At 32.2% G+C, this 26,335-nt stretch overlaps 1 protein-coding gene across 3 annotated transcripts in view; it reads right to left on the bottom strand.

Moving 5' to 3' along the window:
* Nucleotides 1-1,883: 1,883 nt before the first annotated feature.
* CHD1 (chromodomain helicase DNA binding protein 1) overlaps nt 1,884-26,335 on the bottom strand; it is a 73,390-nt gene continuing 48,938 nt past the window's right edge. For 2 of the 3 annotated variants that reach the window (XM_044264969.1, XM_044264977.1), the window contains exons 23-37: nt 25,382-25,558; nt 22,228-22,388; nt 20,873-20,914; nt 19,948-20,078; nt 19,072-19,210; nt 18,501-18,651; nt 17,446-17,568; nt 16,487-16,615; nt 15,759-16,022; nt 15,254-15,394; nt 10,962-11,140; nt 8,737-8,833; nt 7,590-7,641; nt 6,642-6,852; nt 1,884-4,717 (exon numbers count right to left, since the gene is read on the bottom strand). In XM_044264969.1, coding sequence (XP_044120904.1) covers nt 4,375-4,717; nt 6,642-6,852; nt 7,590-7,641; nt 8,737-8,833; nt 10,962-11,140; nt 15,254-15,394; nt 15,759-16,022; nt 16,487-16,615; nt 17,446-17,568; nt 18,501-18,651; nt 19,072-19,210; nt 19,948-20,078; nt 20,873-20,914; nt 22,228-22,388; nt 25,382-25,558 — 2,340 coding nt within the window. In that variant the 3' untranslated portion in view covers nt 1,884-4,374. The remainder of the gene's footprint in view (nt 4,718-6,641; nt 6,853-7,589; nt 7,642-8,736; nt 8,834-10,961; nt 11,141-15,253; nt 15,395-15,758; nt 16,023-16,486; nt 16,616-17,445; nt 17,569-18,500; nt 18,652-19,071; nt 19,211-19,947; nt 20,079-20,872; nt 20,915-22,227; nt 22,389-25,381; nt 25,559-26,335) is intronic. The other variant, XM_044264985.1, reaches the window with a different exon arrangement.

The raw sequence follows: 26,335 nt of genomic DNA, 5'->3' as shown, positions 1-26,335 counted from the left end.
TGGGGTTTTCTAAGCAATAGGAGTAGTGTGAGACAGAAAGAATAGAAATAGCTAGGGATTAAGTGCCACATATTATAAAGTTATGATTGGCAAGCCCATTCATTTATCAAAAATTATGGAAGATTGGCCGTTGTTTTGTTCCAAATTATGGAAGATTGGCTGTTGTTTGATGTCACTGGTGGAGAAGGGCTGAGTCTGGTTTTACATACTTTCAGATTAGATACCTATTAGATATCTAAGTGGAGATGAGTTCAGGGGAGTAGTTGAAGCTGAAGATATTCAGCACAGAAATGGAAAGATTAAAGGAAAACAGTAAAGTTGGTGAGACAGAGGACAGAAATAATAAAAAAAAAACCATTATGATAGTAATACCATAGGTTTCCAGAAAGTACCAAGAACTGGTTGAGGCAAGACCTGATCTAAAAATAAATAAAACCACACCTAAACTCAGCATAGTGAAATAGAAGAAAACCAGAGACAAAGCAAGTTTTGAACGGTAAAAAGAGGAAAAAAACAATGTGTCAGGTCAATTCCACAGCTTATCAACAGACTAGAAACCCAAGAGTAGTCTAAAATAATAAAACTACAATTCAATCCACATTTCTGGCAGATAATGTAGATCATCAATGCAATCAATATTTTAGCTCATTTAAGAGAAGCATTATGAACTCAAGTTTTGTTTGGAGACAACCTATACCATTTCAATTTAATATTTAGATCAACTCAAATGCAGATTGGGACATAGAATTAAAAGCATCTTATTCATTTGGGAATTTGAACTACCAGTCTTATTTCAAAATAAAGATGGGTTAAGTTTGGTGGTTTTTTGTTTTATTTTGATTAAAGGACAAGGTGACTAATGGCCTTTTAGGATAGAAAATATGGCACATGAAGTCCCACTGAAGAATTTGTATAGGTATTTGGAAAAAACCTGGAAGTATATTTTAATCCTACTTGACCAAATAATCTTATCTTTGATTCTTTAATGTAGTTAGTATCTCCTATCCTTAGGTCTTTCTTTATAAAGAATCTAAAGATATCCTATAATAAAATCAATCTATTTGGTTCTTAAAAAAAGAAGAAAAAGTTAGCATAAAGCATCAATCAAATCAATTACTATAGCCATTGCCAGGCGAAAATATAATTTCAATTGTTTTGTTTTAAACTTTTAACAAGAAGTTTTTTTGACATTATTTTGCCTCGGGATATTTTTGTTGTACTGTGCCTAGTTGCCTGTCCTTAAACATTTTCATCACAAACCTTGCATTAAGTGCTACAATATATGAGTCTTGAACTTCAGTAATGGGGTCTGATAGTTGTTTACATTAATATCCTTAAATATCAATTTAGAAACATTTAAAATTTTTTTTGCATTACTTGTTAAGTAACAAACTACTTAAAATTTTAACAAGCCACATTTATGAGTTCGTATTACAATTTCAAATGAAGATGGGTAAGTCCAAAAGAATCCCATATTTAAAAATTAGCTGCTTTTCCCTACCTACCCTTACTCCCAAATCACTGTACTTCTTGCAAAACAATTACAACTATAAAACTCTATTATTATTTAGTCAGAAAGAGTAATGAAGATAGGAATTACGCTAATTACCCCAGTGCATATTCTTTAAATCCCACAGAAATGAAATCAGTATCAATCAGTGTATCTATACAACCCTTTCATTATTTAACTAGAAAAATGGATTACAGAAATTATCATATATGTAACTTACCATATTTCATGCAACTATAAAGGTTTGTTTTATTAAGCCACTTACTCTGAAATTAATGAATCATTCACACTCATTTTCGACAGCTTTCCAGTCTAAAATTATTTTCTAACATATCCTGAACAAAGAATATTTTCTTTATAAGCAAAGAGGCCATTGCTTTTAATAAGAATCATTTATTGTATATTATTAAAGTGGAGGTTAACTGGTACAGTACTATGCATAATCTCTCACCCTTGAAAATTTAAACACAAATGAATAAAAATAGCAAAGCAGAATGAGCATGTAAGACAAAATTTAAGCATATTTTATAGAGAATGTTCCCTGTTATATCTATGCACTAATGTTCTTCTCCATTGTGTCTTAATAAGTTCATGGCTTATTCCTTTTCTACAGGATTGATGATTTCTTACAAATAATGAACATATTTTCCATCAATTAATGTTACAAACAGTTTTAGATTTTTCATTCAACTCAACTAATTAAGTGACTGAAATATTCAACTAGATATGTCATTAAGAAATTAAAGCCATTCCATTGCCTCAAAATATGTTAATATTGTTCTTCTATGAAATCTGTACAATAGGATATAACACAAATATCCCAGCTACAAAATGAATTAAAAATGCCAACCCTGATCTGTTTTCTGTGTTAATATTACAATTTCATTAAGTATTGTATTTCCTTGTTAAATGATATCTTATGGAATAATCATTTATACTCAATATGGAAAAAAGTGGAAAAGCTTAAAAAGTATACTGGCACTAAACTGTTTTATCACTTTTATATTTAATTATAAATTAATGTTTAAAAACTGAGTTACTTTTGCTATGTTATCTGATATGCCAGGGAAAAATAGATTATTATTCTTCAGGGTAACTAAAAGTGGTATCACTACTCCCAAAAAAGGGGGACAGGGAAGCTTTGTTTCGTACAGATAAAATCTTAGACCTAAATAGATAAAAGAAAAAGGTCTAAAAAATACACCCATCTATGAATAAATTTCTGTAGACTGTTCCCACAGTTAATCAACAGGGACACATTTAAGAATATTATAAGCATATACCAATATACTTATATTTGTTGAAGTTAAGATTCAAATTCGCTACAGCATAGCACACATCCAATGTATGCCACACTGATTCAAAAATTCCCACTGAATATAACAAAATAAAAATCTGTGAATAAATATAAGGCGTTCTAAAATAAAATCTGCAGGAAACCAACAAAAGTCCAACAAAGATTTCTATGATCTCAATTTTACTTCATAGATTGTTCATATAGTCTTCAAAATAGATTTAGTTGTAGTGCCACACATTGACAATAGTTAACTGCTTACCAAAATACCTTTTTCCTGGTAGCTAAACATTATCACTTTAAAAAAAAAAAAAAAAAAAGTTAAGTGCTTAAGGGAATAAGAATGCAGCAGAAAATTACAGGAGCCCACATATCCTTTTTCTTAAATTTAATTTGTCATATATAAGGTTTTTATATACAATCAGTGTGCATTGTAACAGTTTATATTAAAAGTCAATCAAGTTTATCTAAAATGTTACCTGGCTGCATAGCACATTTGACATTATTGCCCACATGAAAAGGGAAAACAAATGGATTTACAATAACTTTTGGCCATTTTGGATTCTGAAAAGTGTTCATACACCTACCCTTTTAAACCAAATGCATCTGAAAAAAATGTTTCCAGAGCATGCAGTTTAGATTTTACATATTATCTCACCATTTTGTTACTACAAACACAGTATTTACTAAAAAAGAAAAAAAAAAAAAAAGAAACAACATATATCTAATAAAATAGTCAATATAAAAAGAGGACTAATGGAATTAAGTGGCCCCTTTCCCCATTTTTTACATTCTAAACAATGATTCCATCAGACAAATCATTAAAAAGTGTTATTACACTGATATTTTCAAATGATAAGAAGGCCTGAGTTGGTAGGGAAAGGAACAGTCAAAAAAAGCCTGAGAAGGGAAAGGAAGTAAGGAAAGCTCATTTTAATCCATTTACAATAATTTACAGCCATTTGTGTGTATGTGTGTGTGTAAAAAGGCATAATAATAGATCACAAACAGGAAATTCCTGGCTATTTTACAGATATAAGTACAGAATTTAAATATTCAAGCTTGTGATGAAAAGCGGCAAGGTGGTCGCAGTGTACAATGTAAACAAGTAGCTTTGGAAAGTGAACAAAGTCCTTGAGTGTTTTTTCTTTATTAAGAAAAGAACTCTCTTTCATTCCTTCCTGAAACATGATCACAGGTCAGAGTAAAGTTCATATACAAACATAATTTAAATGGAGGTCAGTCTAAAATCACTGACTTAAAAACAGTTTTATCCAGCCTATATGGAAGGGCAGTGTTGAGGTCCCTGTAATAGTAAACATTTTCCATTTCTTTAAAAAAGAAAAAAAAAAGTACTACAGTATTTGTAGTACAGTGCAGCATAATCCTTAAATATAAAAATATTTTCTCTTCTGTTGGGATAATAGACCTTGCATCCTGGAAAGAAGTAACAATACTGCTACTGATAGAAGATCTGTTTATATCTTTCAAGTCATGTAAGGCAATTACTGTGTTGGTTTATGATATATGGCTAAAAGAAAAGTCCAGAAAGACAAAGTATCAGTTTTTGTTATGTTTTCCGACTACTCCAGGTATGCTCAGGTGTACTTTTATGTTCAACTGAGTGTTCAAATGGAGATCTGGAGCCATAAGATCTCTGATCTAAAGGTGATCTGGGGCCACTACTGGAAGCTCTGTGGTCCATTTGCCAATCTGAATGATACCTATAATCCCTGGAAGATTTATGGTGTGTATATTCAGAACTTGCCCGATGGTCTGAATGTAACCGATGATCTGAATGAGAACGATGATCAGAATGAGATCTATCCTTTAAACTTCCTTCCAAATTTGACCTGTGATCTCTACTCCTGTGATCATCCAGTTTTCTGTGTTTCTCTCTATCACTGTAATACCTAATAAAAGATAAATGAGGGATTAAATTAATAATGTGAATTTAAAATTTCCAAATAAAACAATTAAAAAATAGAACAAAAATACTTTAAGGCATCTTCTTAATTGGATATAAGCTCTGTGTTTCATTACAGAAACTTCCTAAATAAGCTTCAGTCATTGGATCTATCTCTGCATGCCTTGCTAGAAAAATGATTCAATTCACAAAACTGAAGTGAATCATACAGAATACCTCAGGCAGCAGCTTATTTTATATGCCCATTTTATTTTTTAGTTATTTTTTTAATATTAAATAAAATTTTATTTTTAGTTAAAATAACATACATACATACATACATAACTTATACATGGTATCACATTAGCTTCAGGTGTACAACATAAAGAGATTTGAAATTATACACAATATGGAATGCTCACCACGGTTCAGTGTAGTTACAATCAGTCACCATACAAAGTAATTACAATATTGACTATTCCCAAGCTGTACTTTATATCCCGATATAAGTTTATATTTACATAAATCCATAAATTTATAATTTTAATATATTACATAATATTATATAATTTAATATATTAATTATATAATATTTAATTACCTAAATTTATTTTTAAATTATATAAATTTATTAATATAGATATATAAATTACTTTTATATTATAATTATCTGAATTTATATAAATTTATAACTGCAAGTCTATACCTATTAGTCCCCTTTACTTAATTCACCTATCCTCCCAATGGCCCCCCTCCCTTCTGGCAATCATCGCTTTATTCTCTGTATTTATGAGTTTTGTTTGTTTTTCTGGTTTTTTTTTTAAGATTCCAGACACAAGTGAAATCACATGGTATTTGTCTTTCTCTGTCTGAATTATTTCATTTAGTTCAAATGCCCATTTTTCAACTGGCTGCTACTATCCTATGCAAAAGTTATACTAATGCATTTAAGTTGTCTGGAACTGGAGATTAAGATAACGATACAGAATACACTTGAAATCATAGCCTTTTATGAACTTTTAACCAGAAAAAAATAAAGACCTCTAAAATGCAGTCTGTGAACTAATTTGTCAGAAGAGAATTTTCATTAGTTGGGGAAAGGTTATTGTTATAAACAACATAAAATTATGTTCCATAAACCTGTGAAATTATAAAAATTTACTACAACAAATAGATCCTTTTGTTTTGTGTGCCTCTTCTAATTCTAAGAGCAATTCCAGAATTGATGTATTTATGACAGTGCTTCTATGACAGAAGAAATTATTGCAGTGAGCCTAACTAAAATGAAAAAAAAATCTACTAATTTCTCTATTTCTGATCTTTACTTATTCTTCTGTTTTATCTTTTGCTCTTCATAATTATAATTAACTGATTAAAGTATTCCTTTATCAAATAATATATTTTGTGATTATATTAGGTTTTTTACTACTTAGTTTTCAAGTAACAACAATAAACAGAGAAAACTTCTGATTTCAAGACTTCCCAGACTGTTGTGATTAAATATAAACTCAGTAAAGGGTTTTCAGATCAGTTAATTTTTCCCGTTTTTTTTTAATGGAATACAAAACTCCCCCCATCAAATTTCAGTCATATTCCACTGAGCTTTTATTTTAGTCTATTATTGTATTTTGAAGAGTATTTGAGCCAATAATCTCCTAAAATCCACCAATAAAAATGAATCTTATGATTTATTATAGCACTCTGATCTTAAATTACGAATTAAAAAAAAATTTATAGAAATTCAGTTCTCAATATTAAAAAAGGACTATGTATCAATTTTTTTATTTGTAAACAAACACCTTTATTTCACTTATGATTTGTAATGATTACCTGAATACTAAACTGAATGATACAAAGTCGAGTATTGCAAACTTAAAAAAAAAAAAAAAGATATGAATAAGCAAAATTTCAAAACTAATTGTCCAGTTTACCTGCTTTCTTGCTTGTAATGATCCCAGTCACGATGATCTTTACCATTACTAAAAGAAGAATAGGGTCTTTTCCTAGAGTCACTCTTTTTATAAGAATCTCCCTGATGTCGGTCTTTATGATGATCATGATACTGAGATAAGTGTCTATCAGATGAATAACTGTCCCTGCTGCTATCATCATGATTTGTATTCTCTTTTAATCTTTCCACATCTGTTAGATAAAAGAGTACAGCTTTGGTTAATGACGCGTAAAAACAAACAAAGAGAAAACAGACAAAAAAAAAACATGGTACAAAAGTAACTTTGCTGCTAGATTATAAGAATGCCTAATTCAACTCCAGAAAAAAAAAAAAAAAATCAGTTGTTCAACAGTTAAATACTTTAGAAATGGTCTCTAAAGGCAGTGTAGTAAGGCCTACAAAAGGGTTATTATATTCTGAAATGTGTAAAAATACAACTGAAAAATTTAAGGCCCATTTTCTTCTCAGACTATACTTTTGTTGCTCTTGCACCCGCAGAACACATTATTATTAGATTTATTTGTTTTAAGATTTATTTGACACAGAGAGAGATAGAGAGGAGAGAGCACACGCAGAGGGAGCGGGAGAGGGAAAAGGAGAAGCAGGCGCCTTGCCAAGCAGGGAGCCCAATGAAGGGCTTGATCCCAGGACTCTGGAATCATGACCCGAGCTAACGGCAGATGCTTAACCAACCAAGCCACCCATGCATGCCCGAAATAACATTTTTTAAAAATACATTCACTTTAACAATTATTCTATAAGTTCTAGAAACTGACAAGAGGTTGATTTATGGGAAGATTAATAAGCTAAAAGGATTACTGTTTAAGATAACAAGATTTGATATAAAAATGTGGGTATTACATAAAACAAACCTGAAAGAGGAAAACAACTTTTAAATTTAGTCTCTAAAACAATTAGTAACACTTACCTGGATTTCTAATCACTTGAGCATTCAAGTTGCTGTTCTGGTCATTATTTTGCTAAAATAAATGCAGATACGTAAGAATCTTTAAAGTGGCTTCAAATACCCTTACAAAATTGGAAAAAGAAAAAAAATAACCACCCTAAAAAGAAAATCCTGATGTTGAAAGAAGTCCTCATATATTAGAATGTATAAATGTATCACTTCCAGATACCTTTTTTAAAAACAGACTATCTGTCCCATGACTTTCTTTAAAATGAAAAAGTTTTATTTAAAATTGAAAGAATTCGGGGGGGGTGGGAGGTTGGGGTACCAGGTGGTGGGTATTATAGAGGGCACAGCTTGCAAGGAGCACTGGGTGTGGTGAAAAAATAATGAATACTGTTTTTCTGAAAATAAATAAATTGGGAAAAAAAAATTGAAAGAATTTTAGACTTACAGAAAAGCTGCAAAAAAAGTACCTAGAGTTCCCATATGCCTTTTACCCAGCTTCTCCTAATGTTAATATCTTACAAAAAAGCACAGCATAATCAAAACTGAGTAATTAACGTTGGGACAATACTATTTTCTGAACTAGAAACTTTATTCAAATTTTACATTTTTCCAGTAAAATCTTTTTTCTGCTCCAAGACCCAATATGGTATTCATATGAAAAATGAGTTTTCATGTTATCTTAATCTCCTCCAATCTCAGACAGCTTTTTAGTTGTTTTTTGTTTGTTTGTTTGTTTGTTTTGTTTTCGATGACCTTGACACTTCTGTAGAGTACTAGACAGTTATTCAATATAGAACATCTTTCAGTTGGGGTTTGTCTGATATTTTTCTCATGATCAAACTAAGGTATGCATTTTTGCTAAGAATTCCACAAAAGTGAATGTACTGAGGGTTTATGCTATTAACCCTGATCAAATGTTTAAGGTGGTTTTAAAACACTTTGGAGGAGATACCCTTAGACTATGCCAATATCTTGTTTTCATGACCACTTATTTAAGCTTCCTTCAGAAGATCCTACCTGTAACAGCATTTATTGTGCTCTAACACTGATTTTGCATTTCCTTCATTCCTTCTACATTTATTAACTAAATTCTTCTATATGGAAGAATGTCTGTTTTAATAACATAAACTAACGGAAAAAATATGATGCATTAATTTACCTGAGATTCCTGCCGTTTTTTAATAGCATGTTTGTATAATTTATGTAATTTTCTTGCGTCAAACTCCGTAAACTTAGATACAAAAATCCACAGGTTTCTAGAAGAAGAACAGGTAAATCAATCTGGTGGAAAAAATTAAGCCTTTTCATGGAACCCCTAACCTCTAGACAGAAACACACATACACACATACTTGGCCTTCTATGGAACAAAGCCTAAGGACATTATTTCTAGTATTTTTAAAAACTTTATATGGTTCAGACTCCAATCTTTTTAAGTAATCTCTACATCCAACACCAAACTCACAGCCCTAAGATCAAGAGTTCCATGTTCCAAAGACTGAGCCAGGCTGGTGCTCCCATATGAATAAGACTCCAAATGAAATTAAACATTAAGTTTTACTTCTCTTCCAAATCCTTTCATTTTATAATCTTTTAGAATGAAAAGTAGTAATCCATCCTCATTTGAAACCAAAAAGTTATAAACTTACAAATCAGGAAGGGACTCATATCATGGGCTCCTATTACTATAAAAGAAATAACCTATGTTAGTAGTCTGACTAAAGATACCATCAGATAGTGTGGATTAAGCTTGTTTAAGAAGGGTCCTAAAGAATGTGTTAAAGAGGGGTGTCTGGGTGCCTTTGGCTCAGGTCATAATCTCAGAGTCCTGGGATCAAGCCCCATATCAGGCTCTCTGCTCAGCAGGGAGCCTGCTTCCCCCTCTCTGCCTACTTGGGATCTCTGTCTATCAAATAAATCAATAAAATCTAAAAAAAGAGAATGTGCTAAAGAGCAACTGTATGGGACCCATTAACAGAGAAACTTTAAATTTGGATCTTGAATATAAAAAGATAATGTGGCTATATTTCCCTTTAAGCCTAATAAATATATATAATTGAACTTTACTGTATCCCTGTTCTATAGTTCTGTGGTTTGGGAGTCATCATGTGAGTTCAAAGAGCTTGAGATGTATAGAATTCTGTTTTATGGTATTTAAGGAAAGCATTAAAACTCTAGTATATATACTCCAGCTATAAATAAAAGATTAAGGCAAATAATATAACATAGTACTTTATGATTATTTCCTCTCCTTCATCATAATATCTTTTTTTTCCCCAGATTTATTTATTTCAGACAGAGAAGAGAGCGTGAACAGGGAAAGAGGCAGAAGGAGAGTTCTTGATCTCAGAACCCTGAGATCACAACGTGAACCAAAATCCAGAATCAGATTCTTAATGGACAGAGCCACTCAGGTGCCCCTCCTCATAACATATCGTATCATTCAGTTGAAAAATATACAATGCCTTATATATAGTTTATAAAGGGTTTCAAGTACAGATGATGTTATTTTACAGATGATTACTAGTAATCTGATAGGACTAGTAAACTGATAGGACTGGGTTGTGGTCATTTTGAAGTATTCCTAACTTGTCTAGTAGCTTGGCTTAACACTGATCTGGATCTGGTAGTCATTAAGTGATTTGTATATTATAGCAGCTCAGATTTACAAATTTTAAGATCAATTGTGTTGCTGCTGCTTCTAAAATAAAGGGGAAAGTAAAAGTCTGCATTTTATATTGCTTGATAAAATTAATTTTTACAAGGCTGTATACTTACACCTAGCAGATGAATTGCTAAATTTATATTAACAATAAATTTATTTATTTGGTACTGCAAAATTCTAAAGTTATTACTAAGAAAAATTTGGAGAACTGTAGAAATTTCTAAAAATAAAATGCAGCCTGAATTTTAATAGAAGTTTCCACTACCTTTTTTTTTTTTTTTAAAGATTTTAAGTATTTGAGACAGAGAGAGAACACACATGAACACAGGCAACAGGCAGGTAGAGGGGCACAGGGAAAGGGACAAGCAGACTCCCCACTGAACATGGAGCCCAATGCAGGGCTCAATCCCAGGATTTTGGGATCATGACCTGAGCTGAAGTCTGGTGCTTAATTGACTGTGCCACCGAGCCAACCCTTCACTATTTTGTGTTTAAAGGAAGAGGTGCCACCTGTGGCTTATCATGATGTATAATTAAGCAATCATTCACAAATACAAAGTTTTAAAGTTAAAGGGAAAAAATGAAAACAATCGCCCTCAGGCTACCTCTTTAAACATTATTTTGTTACCTAAACTTCAGAATAAGAAACTGAAATAATAAGACACAAATAGATGGTTACATAATAACAAATTTCATGTTTCCTGAAAAGCACATCACTTACTTTCTCCACTGCTTGATTTGTTCAGGATTTGCATACTCTTTCAAACATTCTGTGATATGGTCTCCAATTTTTATTAAACACTGTCTAGTATGCTCCAATTGTTCTCTTTCTGAAAGGCCTTTTTCAGGCCTATCAAGTTGTTTCAAAGCTGCTTTGACAGGCCTCATCCTTTCTTTACACTTTAAATATGGGAAAATAAGAACACGTATTAAAAATAAGAATTCAACAAAGATCTATTTTCTTCAATACCTGTATAGGAGTAAATATAATACTATTTGATGCTAAAATAAGCATTAAAGCTTGCATCGCAGCTCTTAAATATCAGGGTTTTTTTCTCTCAGATTTTCTTCAGAAAGTAAGGTTTTCCACTATCATTTAAAGTCAATCTTTATGTATGTTAAAGCTTTGGGTTTACTTACCTTCTATAAAAATGTTACTTTATACCTTGTAACACATTATTAAGCAGTCTTAAACACAGAATGTTAAAAAATAATGTATCTCAAAACACAACTTAGTATCTTAGATTCACTCTAATATAGAATAAAATGTAAAAAATAAGGATCTTCATAAAATAAAAATGCTGGCAAAGCTATTAAAACCAATGTAGCTATAAGTATAAACTGTCTATGCTTCTAAACCTTTGGGACAAAAGAAAGTAGCTGAAGAATTTTGCTCTTATATTTTGGCTGGTCAGGAAACTGGGAATGCTTGATAGGAACCAACCTTTTCCAATGCCTACATATCACTGGCATGCCAATAAAAGGATGATATATCAAAAACTGTATGATTTAGTTAAAAGTCTAACATGTGCAATAAAAGCTATAACCTTAAGCCAAAACTAAAATAAGAGTATTACTAAAAAAATCAAACTATACAAATTTTATTTATGCATACAAATGCAAAACAAATGTAAAATGAATAATGATATCCTCAAGAAGCAAAGCTGGGTCAGTTCCCAGAATGTTAAGGATGGATCAACTACAGAAAATAAATTTAGCTGAACCAACATCATTTAAAGAAGAAATCCTCATATCATTGCCATGGAAGGGCCAGTCTTATTAAGTATCTATATATGTATGGAATCGTTTCTGAGTATTTTATTCTGTTTTATTGACTTATTTATCCAAATGGCTTGGAAGTTATCCATCTTCTGTCAGGAATAATTTAAATAATATTAGAATTACATGCTTTTTAGTTAAAATCAGAATTCTGCCAGGCCTGTTGTCTTTTTTTTATTAAGGGAAAATCTTTTCCTTTCTAATTTCCAGCATTACTCCTCTCTGTTCTCCACATTTCCTGCTTCTTGCTCGATTTTGGTAGTTTATATTCTGCTAGAAAATGAGTCATTCAACATATGTAATTTGAGTGCATACCATGTTCTAAGCATTATCCCAGACCCAGGAAATAGAGCAATAAATAAAAGAGATCTTGCTTTTGTGGAACCTGTACTCTAGTAGGAGAAAACAGCCAATAAGTAAACAAGATGCAGTGTGTTGGATGGTGACAAAGAAAAATAAAGCAAGAAAAGTAGAGGAATTTCTACTTCAAGTAAGACTTCAGAGAAGAGTGATGTTTGAGCATCTATCTAAAGAAAACGACAGAGTAAGCAATTTTAAGCAGAGAGAAGAACAGGTGCATATGTTCTAAAAATTGAAAGTTCAAAGGAATAGTATAAATGCCAGCATGGCCGGAACCTAAAAGTAGCAAGAGATGATGGGAATAATAAACCAGATGCAGTATCTTTTAGCCTATTATGAATCTTTCATCCTGAGTGAGGGAAAGCCACTCTTTGAAGGATTTGAAGCAAAAAAATAAGCAGGGGTGACTTTACCCTCTCTATAACAGTCATTATCACTCTGGCTGCTGTGTGTGGAGTATGCGCTGAGGAATGAAAAGGGTATAAGCAAAAGATGAGTGGGAGCAGTGAAAAATAGCTAAGAAGCTTTTGAAATAATTGAAGGCAGAGATGGATATAGCTTGAAGTAGTATGGAAGAGCCAATATGATTTGCTCATTGACTGACAGCGGTAAAGAAAAAAAGAATTCCTGACCAAAATCTATGCTAAGGCCAAGGCCTGAAGTTGGGAATTGGAGCAATGATAACCAATATTGACAAAGCACTTGCTAGGTATTAGAAGCTATGTGTTGTGTAAAGTCATTTCATTTAACTTTGCTAGTAGACCTTTGCAACACTATTTATTTTACTGAAGAAACTGAAGCTTAGAGTGAAATGACATCTGTCAAACCCAAGTCTGACCTCAAAGGCTGTACTCTTTCTTAACTGTTAAATTACATAGGATATTGAGGAGACAAATCAATAAGACACAAAGAAAATCAAGAGGTGTCAAATTAAGCAAAGATGTAAAGGAAAATGAAAATCAAGAAAAGACCACTGAATTTAATAATCAGAGCTACTTCCAAATAAAATTTATATAGCAGTAAAATCCTAATCATGTGAGCTCAGAAAGTCTGGCTACAGAGTCCATGTTGAAAACTATTCCATTCTTCTCTCCATAATACAAGCGATTTTAAGATCAATCATAAAAGTTGATGGAGAAGAAACTCGTGCATTGGGCACAACAGGAAGTTTTCCATTTCAGCAGTTATATGAACCAGTCAGAAGACTAAGGAGGAAATGTAGGCAAAGAAAGGTGGCAAGAGGTACTATTTCACCTAACCCAGTAATGAATAGGCAGAGTAAGGGCAGCAGTTCAAAAGAGTTCAGTCTTCACTTCAGAAAAGCAAAAGCACACCACCACCTCCCTATTTCCACCCAGTAGAGAGGCTTTTTATTTTATTTTTTATTTTTTTATTTTTAAAATTTATTTATTTATTTATTTGTCAGAGAGAGAGAGCACAAGCAGGCAGAGTGGTAGGCAGAGGCAGAGAGAGAAGCAGGCTCCCTGCTGAGCAAGGAGCCCGAGGCGGGACTCAATCCCAGGACCCTGGGATCATGACCTGAGCTGAAGGCAGTGACTCAACCGACTGAGCCAGCCAGGCGTCCCTAGAGAGGCTTTTAAAAAAAAAATCAACAGAAAATGGAGAGAGGCTAGATTAAGAAGCAGGTCACAAATAGAAAGGTTAACCTTAAAAAGATGCTGAGGGATCCCAGCATGTAAGAGATAAAAATGAAAAGTCCAGAGATATGTTCCAATAAGTATGATGGAAAACAGGAATAAGAGTAGCTTATTCTGACTGTTTCCAACATTCTTAAGGATTGGAGGGATGTAAACAGGCAAAAGTAAGAAGGAGAAAAAAACTGGAGGTAGGAACTACTATACTTAAAGAGCATGAAAAATATCTGAAGGTGTATTAGGGCATGCCATGGAATTATCAGGAATGAATAAATAAATGGGTTCAATGATCAACATTCTCTAGTTAGGGTACAAAGTTGAAGAAAATGGGAAAAGAAGGTAACCGGGGCATCCAAAACGGTGTAGGAGGTAAAACAAAAACGTAGTTTTAGAAGTGAAAATTTCCATCTTTCAAGTATAGCATTTGATTAATACTAGCAATAAAACTGACTTAAGATTATACCAAAACACCAAAAAGATTCAGATTCTAGAGATCCTAAAGAGAAAGTATTCTTTTTTGTAAGATTTCATTTATCTTTTTAGAGAGAGAGAGAGGAGAGAGAGCACGTCCAAGTGCGTAAGAGGGAGAGGCAAAGGGGGACTTTGATGAATATAAAAGCATTGACAGCATGTAAACCTAGTATTTCTTAGCCAAGTTGTTAGTTAAAGTGGTCTATGAATCTGTACTAGTTCACAAGAAGGAATAGGCAGAAATTTTAGAAACGTTTCTATGAATTTGACAATGTAATTTTATGTCTACTAAATCTAGTAATACAATGGGGCTTACATTTTGCATTTTCCCCTTATTTTCACTTTTCTAATGAAATAATTTCACTAATTGTTTTTTTTGTACTTTCTAAGAATACTGGTCTTTAAAAGATGGGGGAAAAAAAGCTAGTCCTATTCTATAGATAAGAAGCAATGTTACAAAGATAAAAGGTACAGGAACAGGAAGTTTATAATTCTAAAGCTGAAGGGGAAAAAAGTTTGCTACAAGCATTCCCTAAATGCCTCTCCTTAAAGTCTTTATTATAGAGCTTTTCCAAGTTAATTCTAAATTTAAGAAAAACTTCAAAATTTAAATCTATTGCCTTTATCAATCAGAACTGTAGTACTACCCAATTCAAATACACTTCTAAATTAAAAGCTCCAGAAGATAAAATTGCCAATTAAAATACTGTATGAATTCTTACTAATAACCAGCAAGTCCACTACTTACAATGCTGAATGTCTTCTGATCTAGCTCTTCAGATTCTTCAGATATGGGAACTGGTTCACCACCTGCAGTGATATGAACTGGAGCATCTGACACTGAAGATTTCTTGGATCTTTCCTTGCTATCAGACTTGGATTCGCTCAACTAAAGAAAAAGAGAAAATAAAAACAAAAGTCCAACAAAAACAAAGGAAAAATGATTAACACTTCCGGAAGACAATTACTGTCTTACTTTATTCTACAGTGATTTGTTCACATTCCACACTCTATTTTATCTTTCTGGAAACCAAAAATGGATCCACTCTGTAATGTTACCACTCTGTAATGTTTTTTAAAGGTAAAGCTTTAAAAACAAACAAACAAATATTTTTCTCCTTTTCTAGATACCCATATGTATTTTTAAAGGACTTGGTTATTCAGGCTAATTTGGGATGATAGGCAATTTATTTTCCTAAAATGTAAATATGCTGATTGTGTCACTTTCTAAGTTTATATTATGATTTGCATACCTTTTCTTCCTTTATGTCTTTTTCTTTCTGTATAGCTTCTTTTACTTTGTTTTCTCTTTTCTCTTTAAAATCTTTTTCCTTTATATCTTTCTTATCCTCTTTTTCTTTTAGCTCCCTTTTAAGTTCTCTTTTATTCTCTTTTTCTTTTGCTTCCCTCTTTTCTTCTGATTCCTTCTTTATAAAAACATCTGGCTCAGGTCTTTCTTCACTGTCTCTTTCTGTTTTAATTTTTTTATTTGGATGTTTCACAGAAGTGATCTCATCCTGAAAAGGGCAAGTATGGCCAATGTATTACTAACCAAATCTTGACAAAGACTAATTTCTTTTCTTTGCAAGACTATGGATTGCATGTACGTGGATTCAGAAAGAAATAACCCAGAATCCCGTTAATAATGATACATGCAATGTTCCCTTCCTATAAAAACTAAAGTAAACCAGTCCCATTCAAAATTCAAAATAAAATGAAAGGAAACAGAACCTCATTTAAACGACTAATGTTTAAAAAGGAAGGACCTCTGCTCTATCCCTCTTAGTCATGGGTAGAATTCTGTTTCATACATGAGACTACGTAATGAACTACAAATAAGGAACTTTAGTACCTTAAAGTAAAATTTCAGGTCTTAGTACAAATTTTAAATATTAAATATACTAAAGCATGCTATGTGCCTTTCTAATATAAATATAAATATATTAGATATTATAAATATCCTTCTAAAACACATTCTTACCTTTTCATCATCTTCATCGGACTTCTCTGAAGGCAGGGGTGAAGAATCACTCTTTATTTCTTCTTTCACTTTTATAGACTTCATTGCTTTATTCTTCTTAGCTCTTGCTTTTCTCCTCTTTGACCCTCCCTAAAAATAATTATTTTTATTCTAAACAAATCCACAGATTCAGTTAAAAGAAAAAAAAAAGATTCTTGAATACTAAATCTAAAAAGCTAAAAGAATGGATATTCCAACCCAATCCTTAGTCTAATCACAATATGCTACACCAGTCTTAGAAAATCAACAAAAGTGATATAACTTAATGAATCAAGTACATATTATGAATAACAGGAACTAACGACAATTAATCATTCCCTTAAAAAAGGATTAGAGAAAAGCAGAAGCTGAAAGAAACAGAAGGAAGGTTTTTCACCTTCCTAAATTACTATTATCTTAAACTAAATTTGATCCTACCAGAGATAGCATTACAAATATTTTTATTGGTACATAGGTAGTTACTGACATTGTGGTTATAATGCAAATGGTTAGAGGCTGTTAGTTTCTAATCACCTCCTCTTCAGTGTATTTTTCCTACTATTTTGGACCCCCTGCCTCTAATAAATAAGCTCAGTGTTCTTTATGCTGTACCTTTAGCTCTCCAATACCACCAAATAAAAGATTAATAGAGGCCTGATCTCTTAAAAAGTACACCACTTTAAACAGCTTGCCCCCAGTACCTATCCAAACATTAGGAAAAAAACCTGGATCCCACTTCTGAAAAAAGGACATAGCAGTTTTAACAGGAATGCAGAGAAAACTTAGGGCAAAATGTCATCAAATGCAATTAAAGTTATCAAATTACAGAAAAATACACTTATAAGGTCATATTAGCCTCAGATATCTAGGGCTTTCAGTAAATAAACTAAATTTATCTTACTGAAAAGTAAACTGCTCTTTAAGCATCTAAATTAACTTACTGCACCAGAAAGCCTCTGAGCTTCTTTTTTGGCCAGATCTCTACTAAGTAATTTGATGAGGTAGTCCGCACGTGTCTGCAATTGCTTTGCTTGTGGTTTTTTATCAGGATCATCTGGAAGGATCTGGAAAGAAATTAATTTTTTCAGGTTGTTTTTAATAAATAATATGAGAAATTTATTGCCTATATATAAGGCTTACACATTTAAAGAAACACATAATTCACTGCAAGTTATAACTATTAAAATTTGAATGCAATAAGAATGAAAAATAATTTTTTTATTTATACCTACACCATAGCAAAGATTTCATTTGCCTGGGCATGAGTTCTAAATAAATACATGAAAAAAAAAACCCTCCATTCAAAATAATAATATAAAGTGTGAGGTTAGAAATTTTTTTCAAATGTCCAAGTATATTTAGCATCCAGTGTTATTAAACATTATTTTTAGATTTCTTCCCTCTCTTAGTAACAGTATATTTAACTATAAAGTATACAAAAATTCATCAAATACAATGTATCAGCTATGTATGTGACCTAAAGCATGTACTCTGAAGAAATTTTTACATTGGGAATTTAAGCTATTCAAGTTTGGCTTCACAGATAGCAAATGATATAACACCAATATCAAAAGTGACTGTGAAGAAGTAAAATATAAAAAGATATATGATAATAAGGCAATGCTTCCAGTGTTTTCCAGTCTAGGCAAAAAAATGATTTTAGTTGTGGTAGTATCAAATCACTAAAACCCCTAAACACTGATAATTTTAAGAAAATCATTTTGCTCTTGAATAATGTGACAGAATGAGAATTTTACTTTAAACCTACTAATATGAAGAAAAATAAACCTATGCCCTAATAAAAAAATATAATTTCAGAGGTAAAGCAAAATCTGAGACATTCAAATTCAACCCCTTCATGAAAACCAAGAAGCCAAGGTCATACAGCTAGTTGGAACCTTGGTTTCCTATCAATTGAGTTTATTTCTAACATAATTTAAAAGCAAAAATCTAATTCAGTATCAGTAGTCAAGAGAAACAAGAAATATATAAGTACCTTGTGTGTTAAACTGAGGTCAGGATCCATTTTAATCATTTCCCAGCTTCCATATCCATATTCATAGATACCAATTAACAAATTGGAATCATCTTCTTTGCCCCAGTCTATATCAAAATGAGCTGCCTTTGTGTGGCATGGGATCGTATACCTGTATCAAATAACCACTTTCAAGTTTATAACTGCCATATTTTTTTTTAAGATGTTATTTATTTATTTGACAGAGATCACAAGTAGGCAGAGAGGCAGGCAGAGAGAAAGGGAGGAAGTAGGCTCCCCACTGAACAGAGAGCCCAATGCAGGGCTCGATCCCAGGACCCTGGGATCATGACCTGAGCCGAAGGCAGAAGCTTAACCCACGGAGCCACCCAGGTGTCCCTATAACTGCCATATTAAAAATTAATTTTGAAGGACATATTTGAGTTATTGGAACTTCAAAATACTATGCCTTATTTATTTTTAAAAACATGTCATTCAAACTAGCCAATGACATAAGACTTATAACAAATATACAAATTTGAATTATTGAATAACAACAAATAATTTACAATGGATAAAGTAAACAACTCACTGCTTTCTTTCTTCTGGATCTGAAGGAATGGATTTGTGCAATGGTATTAATTCTTCTTCGTGGGAGATGACGAGCTTGGCATTCACCTGTACACCTGATATTCGGAATGTTGGACCCTTCACTTTTCCAAGTCTACCACCTTAATTTTTTTAAGACATAAAAAAATGAAATATACAATTCTACAAAATACAAAGATATGCTATTACTTATATTAATAAGCATTACTATTTAACTGTATTTATAAGTATTACTTATTTATATTACTGAGGGGTGGCACTTGCTGCAAACCTTAAATTTCACAAGATTTTTCAGTACATACTATAGAGATTACAATAAAGCAGATATGGATTCAAAGAAAGCATTTCACAGAAAGTATTTCCATAAATGTTTTATCAATTGCACAAGATACATCTATTAATACTCTTACCTTCTAAATAAGTGTTCTAAGCATAATTTTTTTCAGTATACATTACTAAATCTTAGCTAAATATTTTCATGTAAGTAAATTACAAAATAAGCATAATTAAATAACTATGCCCAAAGCCATTATCACATAGGCACACTATCTTTTCCCAGCCATCTATACTAAAAATACAGAAACCTCTGATATTAACAATTAGTTAGAATACATCAGACAAAGAGAATCTACTGCTTTCAAGAATACAATTGTTACCCATTTCCTATTACCCAGTATGGTCCTGCTTTGTTTTTCAAAGCATCTTTTAAGAATAGGTAAATACCCTCCTAACTCAGTAAAAGCATTATTTGAAACTTCCATTTACCTCTCTTTTTAAATCACTCTAATATTAAATTAATTAATTAATTATATTAATATAATATAATTAATATAAAGTGATTAAATCACTTTAATATTACCTGTTCGTTCTGTTCCCGAAGAATTATCCTTTAAAGCTTTAATGCAACCATTATGCACCAATTCTCCTAATCGTCGGAGGTCTGTCTCTGACTTATCAACTAATTCAGCATCCCGAGCAATTGCATCTAATCTGTTAATGAAATAATACAATTTTCAGGTAAATATGGAGAATAAAGTGGTAGCATTTAAGACACAGTAGTTTCACTCTACCTCAACCATTACATGTCACTCTAGATGCCCTAAAAAGTCTAGTTCACATAAATGGCACAAGATACATAAAAAAGGAGTTCAAATTTAAAAAGTTGGGAGGAAAACAATTTATTTATGCATTTATTCAAGAGTAATAAAGATAACAAATTCATTATAAAAAAATGGTATGCTTCCAACTTGAAGATTATATAATAATTCTATAAAGCTTTTCATAACCGATCAAATCTTAAATTCTAAAGTGGCTAAACATTGTAATAAAGATGACCCTTGAACACAGGCTTGATCTGGACAGGTGCAATTATATGTGGACTTTTTTTTGATAAATATAGTAACTCTAAATATCCAAAATAAAACAAAAAATATCTTTAAGAGGGAGTTCTAGAGAGAAAAAATAGAATTGAGCCAATTTGAGTCTTTGCCACTGTATATTCAGACATCCGGCCTTCTACAACAAAGGACAAAGAATATTCAAATCACCAACAATTATTGAGATTAACCATTAACTTAAACACACACACACACACACACACACACACATACACCCCTGTCCTGATAAACTAAATTTTAAGCATGAACCTTTAGGAACCTTTAGGAAAACTTTGTAAATGATTTTTAAGCAAATTTAATGAAGTAGTTAAAGCCAATAGTAATATATGTAAATAAAGCTGAAAGCACATAACACACGTCCTGTGATTCTAAGAATGAAATATTTACCTTTCCAGAGGGCCACCAAATTTCTTGTAACTCTTGATAAACCTAACAGAAAATAAATGTTTGGTTTAAATGTGTTATCCATTAAAAAATAGATTTATAAATATACAGAAATAAGAAAACAGCTGTTAGTGCAAAAATTAATTCAAGGCACTGTTACTATTAACACAAATGAAGAAACTATGCTAAAGACAAAAATGTTAAAACATTAATATATACCAAATAAGACAAGACATATTTTAACACCCAGCATGATGTTTAGAAACCAATATAAATAAAACAATAGAAGCTAAATTTTATTTTAGAAATTACTTTATTATTTTCACAAGACAAGTTCAAGGCTACCACAGGAAGTATGTCCAGAATTATCAACCATACTACACCTCCTTCACATTCCAAGTATTGATAAAAGTTTACTGAATAATAGCTTTATTTCAGATGTATGGTATAATACCAACAATGGAAAATAAAAATTTTACTTAAGAACAAAGCTACCAAGTGGTTGATGGATGAGGGAAAATATCCAGGAAAAGTAGAAGCTGAAATGTTCTTCAACTAAAGACAGAAAGTCCAGCAAATCAGGTGGTCATAAAAGTACCCTTAATAAAATCTAACAACATATTTAGTTTCTGGTAGAAAGAATGAGGAAGAACTTTACCGGTCAGGTCTATGATTTAAAAGAAAAGAGTTAAAATGGCTTGAAAGAAATAACAAACTCTCAAAATATAACAGTAAGCAAACCTTTTTACAAATTTCATAAGCAAAAATATTACATAAACAAAAGCAGGCTGATATCCCATTCCCCTTATATAAATGTATATAAAGAAAAACATATTTGAAAGAAAACTGTAATTTATCCTACATGACTATCTTACCTCAATTCTTACTTGGACATATCAGAAATGCTTTTAACATTGCTACTTTCAAAAAGCAAACCTCCTCAGTGTTAAAAAAAAAAAATACTAGAAAAATATGGAACTAAAGTAGTCCCACATAAAAATAGTAATGTTGGGAGTCATAAATGCAGGAAAAAATTTTAATAAATAAATCCAATGTACTAAAATATACGCTCATTATTCAAAAGGGTCACTATTCTGAACCACATTAATAAAACTAAAAAAATTTAGCAGTCTAAGTAGACTAACAATAAATAACATGCAGAGATTAGATATCAAACTTTATTTTCCATAGCTATAATGAAGACCCAAAAGCAGAACCATCCAATTCCTACACAATTATCATATATTTGCCTCCTCTAAAACCTTCATTTTAATTTTGATAATTATGGAAATTTGTACATTTAAATTTCACCTTCTAATAAAAGCAAGTTGAAGTAAAATAGTCTTATGTCATCTTACCGCCTAATTTCTGCATCACTAAATCCTTTGATATTCTCTCGAGGAATAGTCCGTGGTCTTCCACGTTTCTTTGGCCTTTTCCTTTCTGAGATCGAGTCACTATCAGATCCAGAATATCTCCTACTTCTACTGCGCCTCCCTTCACTTCCATTAAAACTAATCTGGAATTGGAAAACAAAAATTTATCCTACCTTAGACTAAAGAAGCCTTCTAACTCTAAGAGCAAAGAAAACATTACAAAAGAAAAGATTAAGAGAATTAACAAATTCAAATGTCTGTATATCAAAAATTTTTCTATAAATAAAACTAAAAAAGCCAACAAAACAGAGAAAAACATGTCAGGTTAATGACCAAGAGTTATTAACAGCCCCAAACATTTTTTAAAACACTCTTAGAAAGAAAATACAAAATTGTCTTTTTTTTTTTTTTAAAGATTGATTAGAGAGAGAGAACGCTCACATGTGAGAAGGGGAGGGGGAGAGAAGAGGGAGAAAGAATCTCCGGCAGACTCCCTGCTGAGAATGAGGCTCTGATGCCAGATCTCACAATCCCTGACATCATGACCTCAAAAGAAACCAAGAGTCAGATGCTTAACCAACTGAGCCACCCAGGTGCCCCCAAAATTGTTCTTCTGTAAAAATGAGAAAAATTATTAATAAGCGATTAATCAAATAGCATAAAACATAGAATTAACCTCAATGGTAATTTTTTTAAAATAAGAATTAAAGCAACAGTATTTATAACACCAGCTATTTAACAGAAATAGCAAAACGTATCTTTATAACTCTCTGGAATTTTTCTAAAGTCACAGTGCATTTTCTGAACCCCTAATATGCTGAAAGCTAACTTAAAGTAAAAGACAGTAGTCAGTTCTTCCTCATTCTAACCTCCTTTCATCCTTTCACAAGAAGCAATATAATGCTGTGCTTCCTGTGTACTATAAAAGGAAATCATCATGGGGTTGGCAGAAATAAACACTAACAAGAAACTACATACATGTCACTTTCAGACAAAAGACACTTTTTTTTTTTTTTTTGGCTCCACTTCTGCCTATTGATAGGATGCCCCAATCCTAACAACAAATCTCAATTACAAAATCCTAACTCCTCTTATACAATCACAAGGCAATCTAATAGTCTAAAATATAAGGAAATACAGCAGAGTTTGTAAGAAAAGAAGAAACTTGAGCATTGGTTCGCCTGTGAAAAGCATGAGTTATAAGCAGGCAAAAGAAGTTAGCTAAAATTTGCTAAAGGCTTCATTTGGGTGACTATAAGAATATAGGATCCCTGGAAATGAAAGGCATGGAGAATACAACTTGCACCCCCTCTCAGACATTCCTCTGCAAAACTCCCAACAGGTGCTCATGAGTAACACTGGGCAGGAGATAAGAAAAAACTTTCTTTCCAGATGATGGCTTGGAGAACGAGAGTAGCTTTCTCCACACTGAGGGCACCTCACCAAAAGACACAATACAGTTGCAGGAAAAGAAAAAGAAAACAAAACACTCTACCCCTGGGGGAAGGATAGCAGAACAATGACTAAGCAATTCCCTCATTTGCCTCAAACTCAAATTTTAAGGAGGCACCAAAAAAGCTCAGTAATCAAGACAAATAATCTTGTAATTGAATATTCTAAAAAACAAAAGTTAATTCAAACAAAAAAAAATCTAGTGTTGAAGTTTCTTTCCTTTTGTTGCAGGATCTCATGTAACCTGGCATGACCCTGTTACCATTATTTAAAATCTCCTATTTTGGGACGCCTGGGTGGCACAGTTGGTTGAACGACTGCCTCCGGCTCAGGGCGTGATCCTGGAGTCCCGGGATCGAGTCCCACATCAGGCTCCCAGCTCCATGGGGAGTATGCTTCGCTCTCTGACCTTCTCCTCGCTCATTCTCTCTCTCACTGTCTCTCTCTCTCAAATAAATAAAATAAAATCTTTAAAAAATAAAAAAAATAAAAAAATAAAATCTCCTATTTTCTTCATTTGGGTCATAAAATAAACAGCAATAAACTTAAAAATTCACATCACACAAGGTATGCTGATGATGACAGAATTAAACTAGAAATCAGTAACAAAGATAATCAGAATAGGGGGGAGGGGGGTTGGGAGAAGGGGGGTAGGGTTATGGACATTGGGGAGGGTATGTGCTTTTGGGTAAATTGGAAGGGGAGGTGAACCATGAGAGACTATGGACTCTGAAAAACAATCTGAGGGGTTTGAAGTGGGGGGGGGGGAGGTTGGGATACCAGGTGGTGGGTATTATAGAGGGCACGGCTTGCATGGAGCACTGGGTGTGGTAAAAAAATAATGAATACTGTTTTTCTGAAAATAAATAAATTGGGAAAAAAAAAAAGATAATCAGAATATCTCCCAAATATTTGGAAATTAAATTAAACTCTGTAACAACAAAAAAGAACAAAAATAAACCAACAAAAAAATACCTACGGGTCAAAGAGTACTTCCATAAGGCAAATTAGAAAATACTCTGAAATGAATGAAAACGAAAACACAACAGGTATCAGGTATCAAAATTTACAAGATTAAAAAAAAAAACAGTGCTTACAGGGAAACTTATAGCATTAAACACTGATAATATTATAAAAGGAAGGTTTTGATTAAATTCTTAAGACACTAAAAACAGTAGAGCAAAGTAAAGCAAAGCAAAAAGAGTAAAAAAGAGCAGAAATCAATTGAAACAGAAAAAATAAATGAAACCAGGGATGATTTTTGGGGGGGAATATTATGAATAACTTCATGCCCATAAATTCAACAATCTAGATAAAATGGACAAATTCCTTAAAAGAAACAAACTGCCAAACTCACTCAAGAAAGAAATATTGTAAATAGTTCTGTATTTATAAAAGAGCTTAGAGTTAAAAATTCTAACAAAGAAAACTCCAAGCCTAGATGGTTTTCCTGACAAATAATGCCGAACATTTAATGAAGAATACCAATTCTATACAGACTCTTCCCAAAAGCAGAGGAGGGGTAAACACTTTCCAACTTATTTTATGAGACAAGAATTATTAAATCAGATGAAATACTACAAAAGGAAACAATGGACCAGCATGCTTTATAAACAAAACCAGATCAGTCCAGGTATGAATACCCTTACAACAACAGACATAATCTTTTAAATTAAAAGATCACCTGTTTTGCACAGTTTCTCATTCTTGGAAGCATATAAATTTCTTCAAGTTCCTTTTGTCTTTCTTCCTCTTCTAATCGTCTTCTTTGATCTTCTGGAATTATTTCTTCCCAATTCTTTGAATTTCTTTCTGGTTCCAACTCAATGTCATCCTCATCCATATTTGAAAAGTTGGCAACCTTAAATTCCAGAATTTTAACAGAATAGGCATTAAAGAAAAACTCATTCTTAAATTATATTTTGCATTTTAGGGGAGAGGGAGTGATATACCAGAATAAGGCAATAAAACCTAAATATCCTCAGGACAATGAATATGACTATGGATTAAATAAAAAATGACTGCTAAGCTATCTATATTCTTTATTAGTTCTTTATTATTTGTTATTTTTTTTTTAGGTCAAAGTAGAATAAACCAAAAGACTTATAGAATGATTCTCTTTTGTCCTGCTGCTCAACAAAATCAGTTGACAGACCAACAATATAATTTATAGTAACATGCTAAATCATCTTTTGCAGAAAATAGCACACCAGTCCATTAAGTACAAAGCGCTATAGAACAAACCAATATTCTTATTTTTATCATCATAAAAAGTAGTACAAAGAGTTACTAACAAGACAAAAAGAACTCCGGGTCCATAGATAACCTTAGGTTATCTTGGGTTCCTGGTTTGTTCAATGTTAAAAAAAAAAAGGAATAGAAAGAGCTCACTAACTTCTGTGAAGATTAAATAATATACTGAAGGAACTATGAAGACTGGTACACAGAATGGATTCATTAAAGCTAACTGCCAAAAGTGGCACATAAAACTTACAAAAACTGGATGAAAAAACCCATGCTTATCCTGTGTTAAGAGATGATACTACAAACAGTGTTCATCCTCTCATGTCTTTATTTATTTTAAAGATTTATTTGAGAGAGAGAGAATGCAATAAATATTTGTTGAATGAAAAAATGA

Source organism: Neovison vison, chromosome 1, assembly GCF_020171115.1.
Source record: "Neovison vison isolate M4711 chromosome 1, ASM_NN_V1, whole genome shotgun sequence".
Taxonomy (NCBI): Eukaryota; Metazoa; Chordata; class Mammalia; order Carnivora; family Mustelidae; genus Neogale; species Neogale vison.
This window is presented reverse-complemented; position numbering and strand designations above follow the sequence as displayed.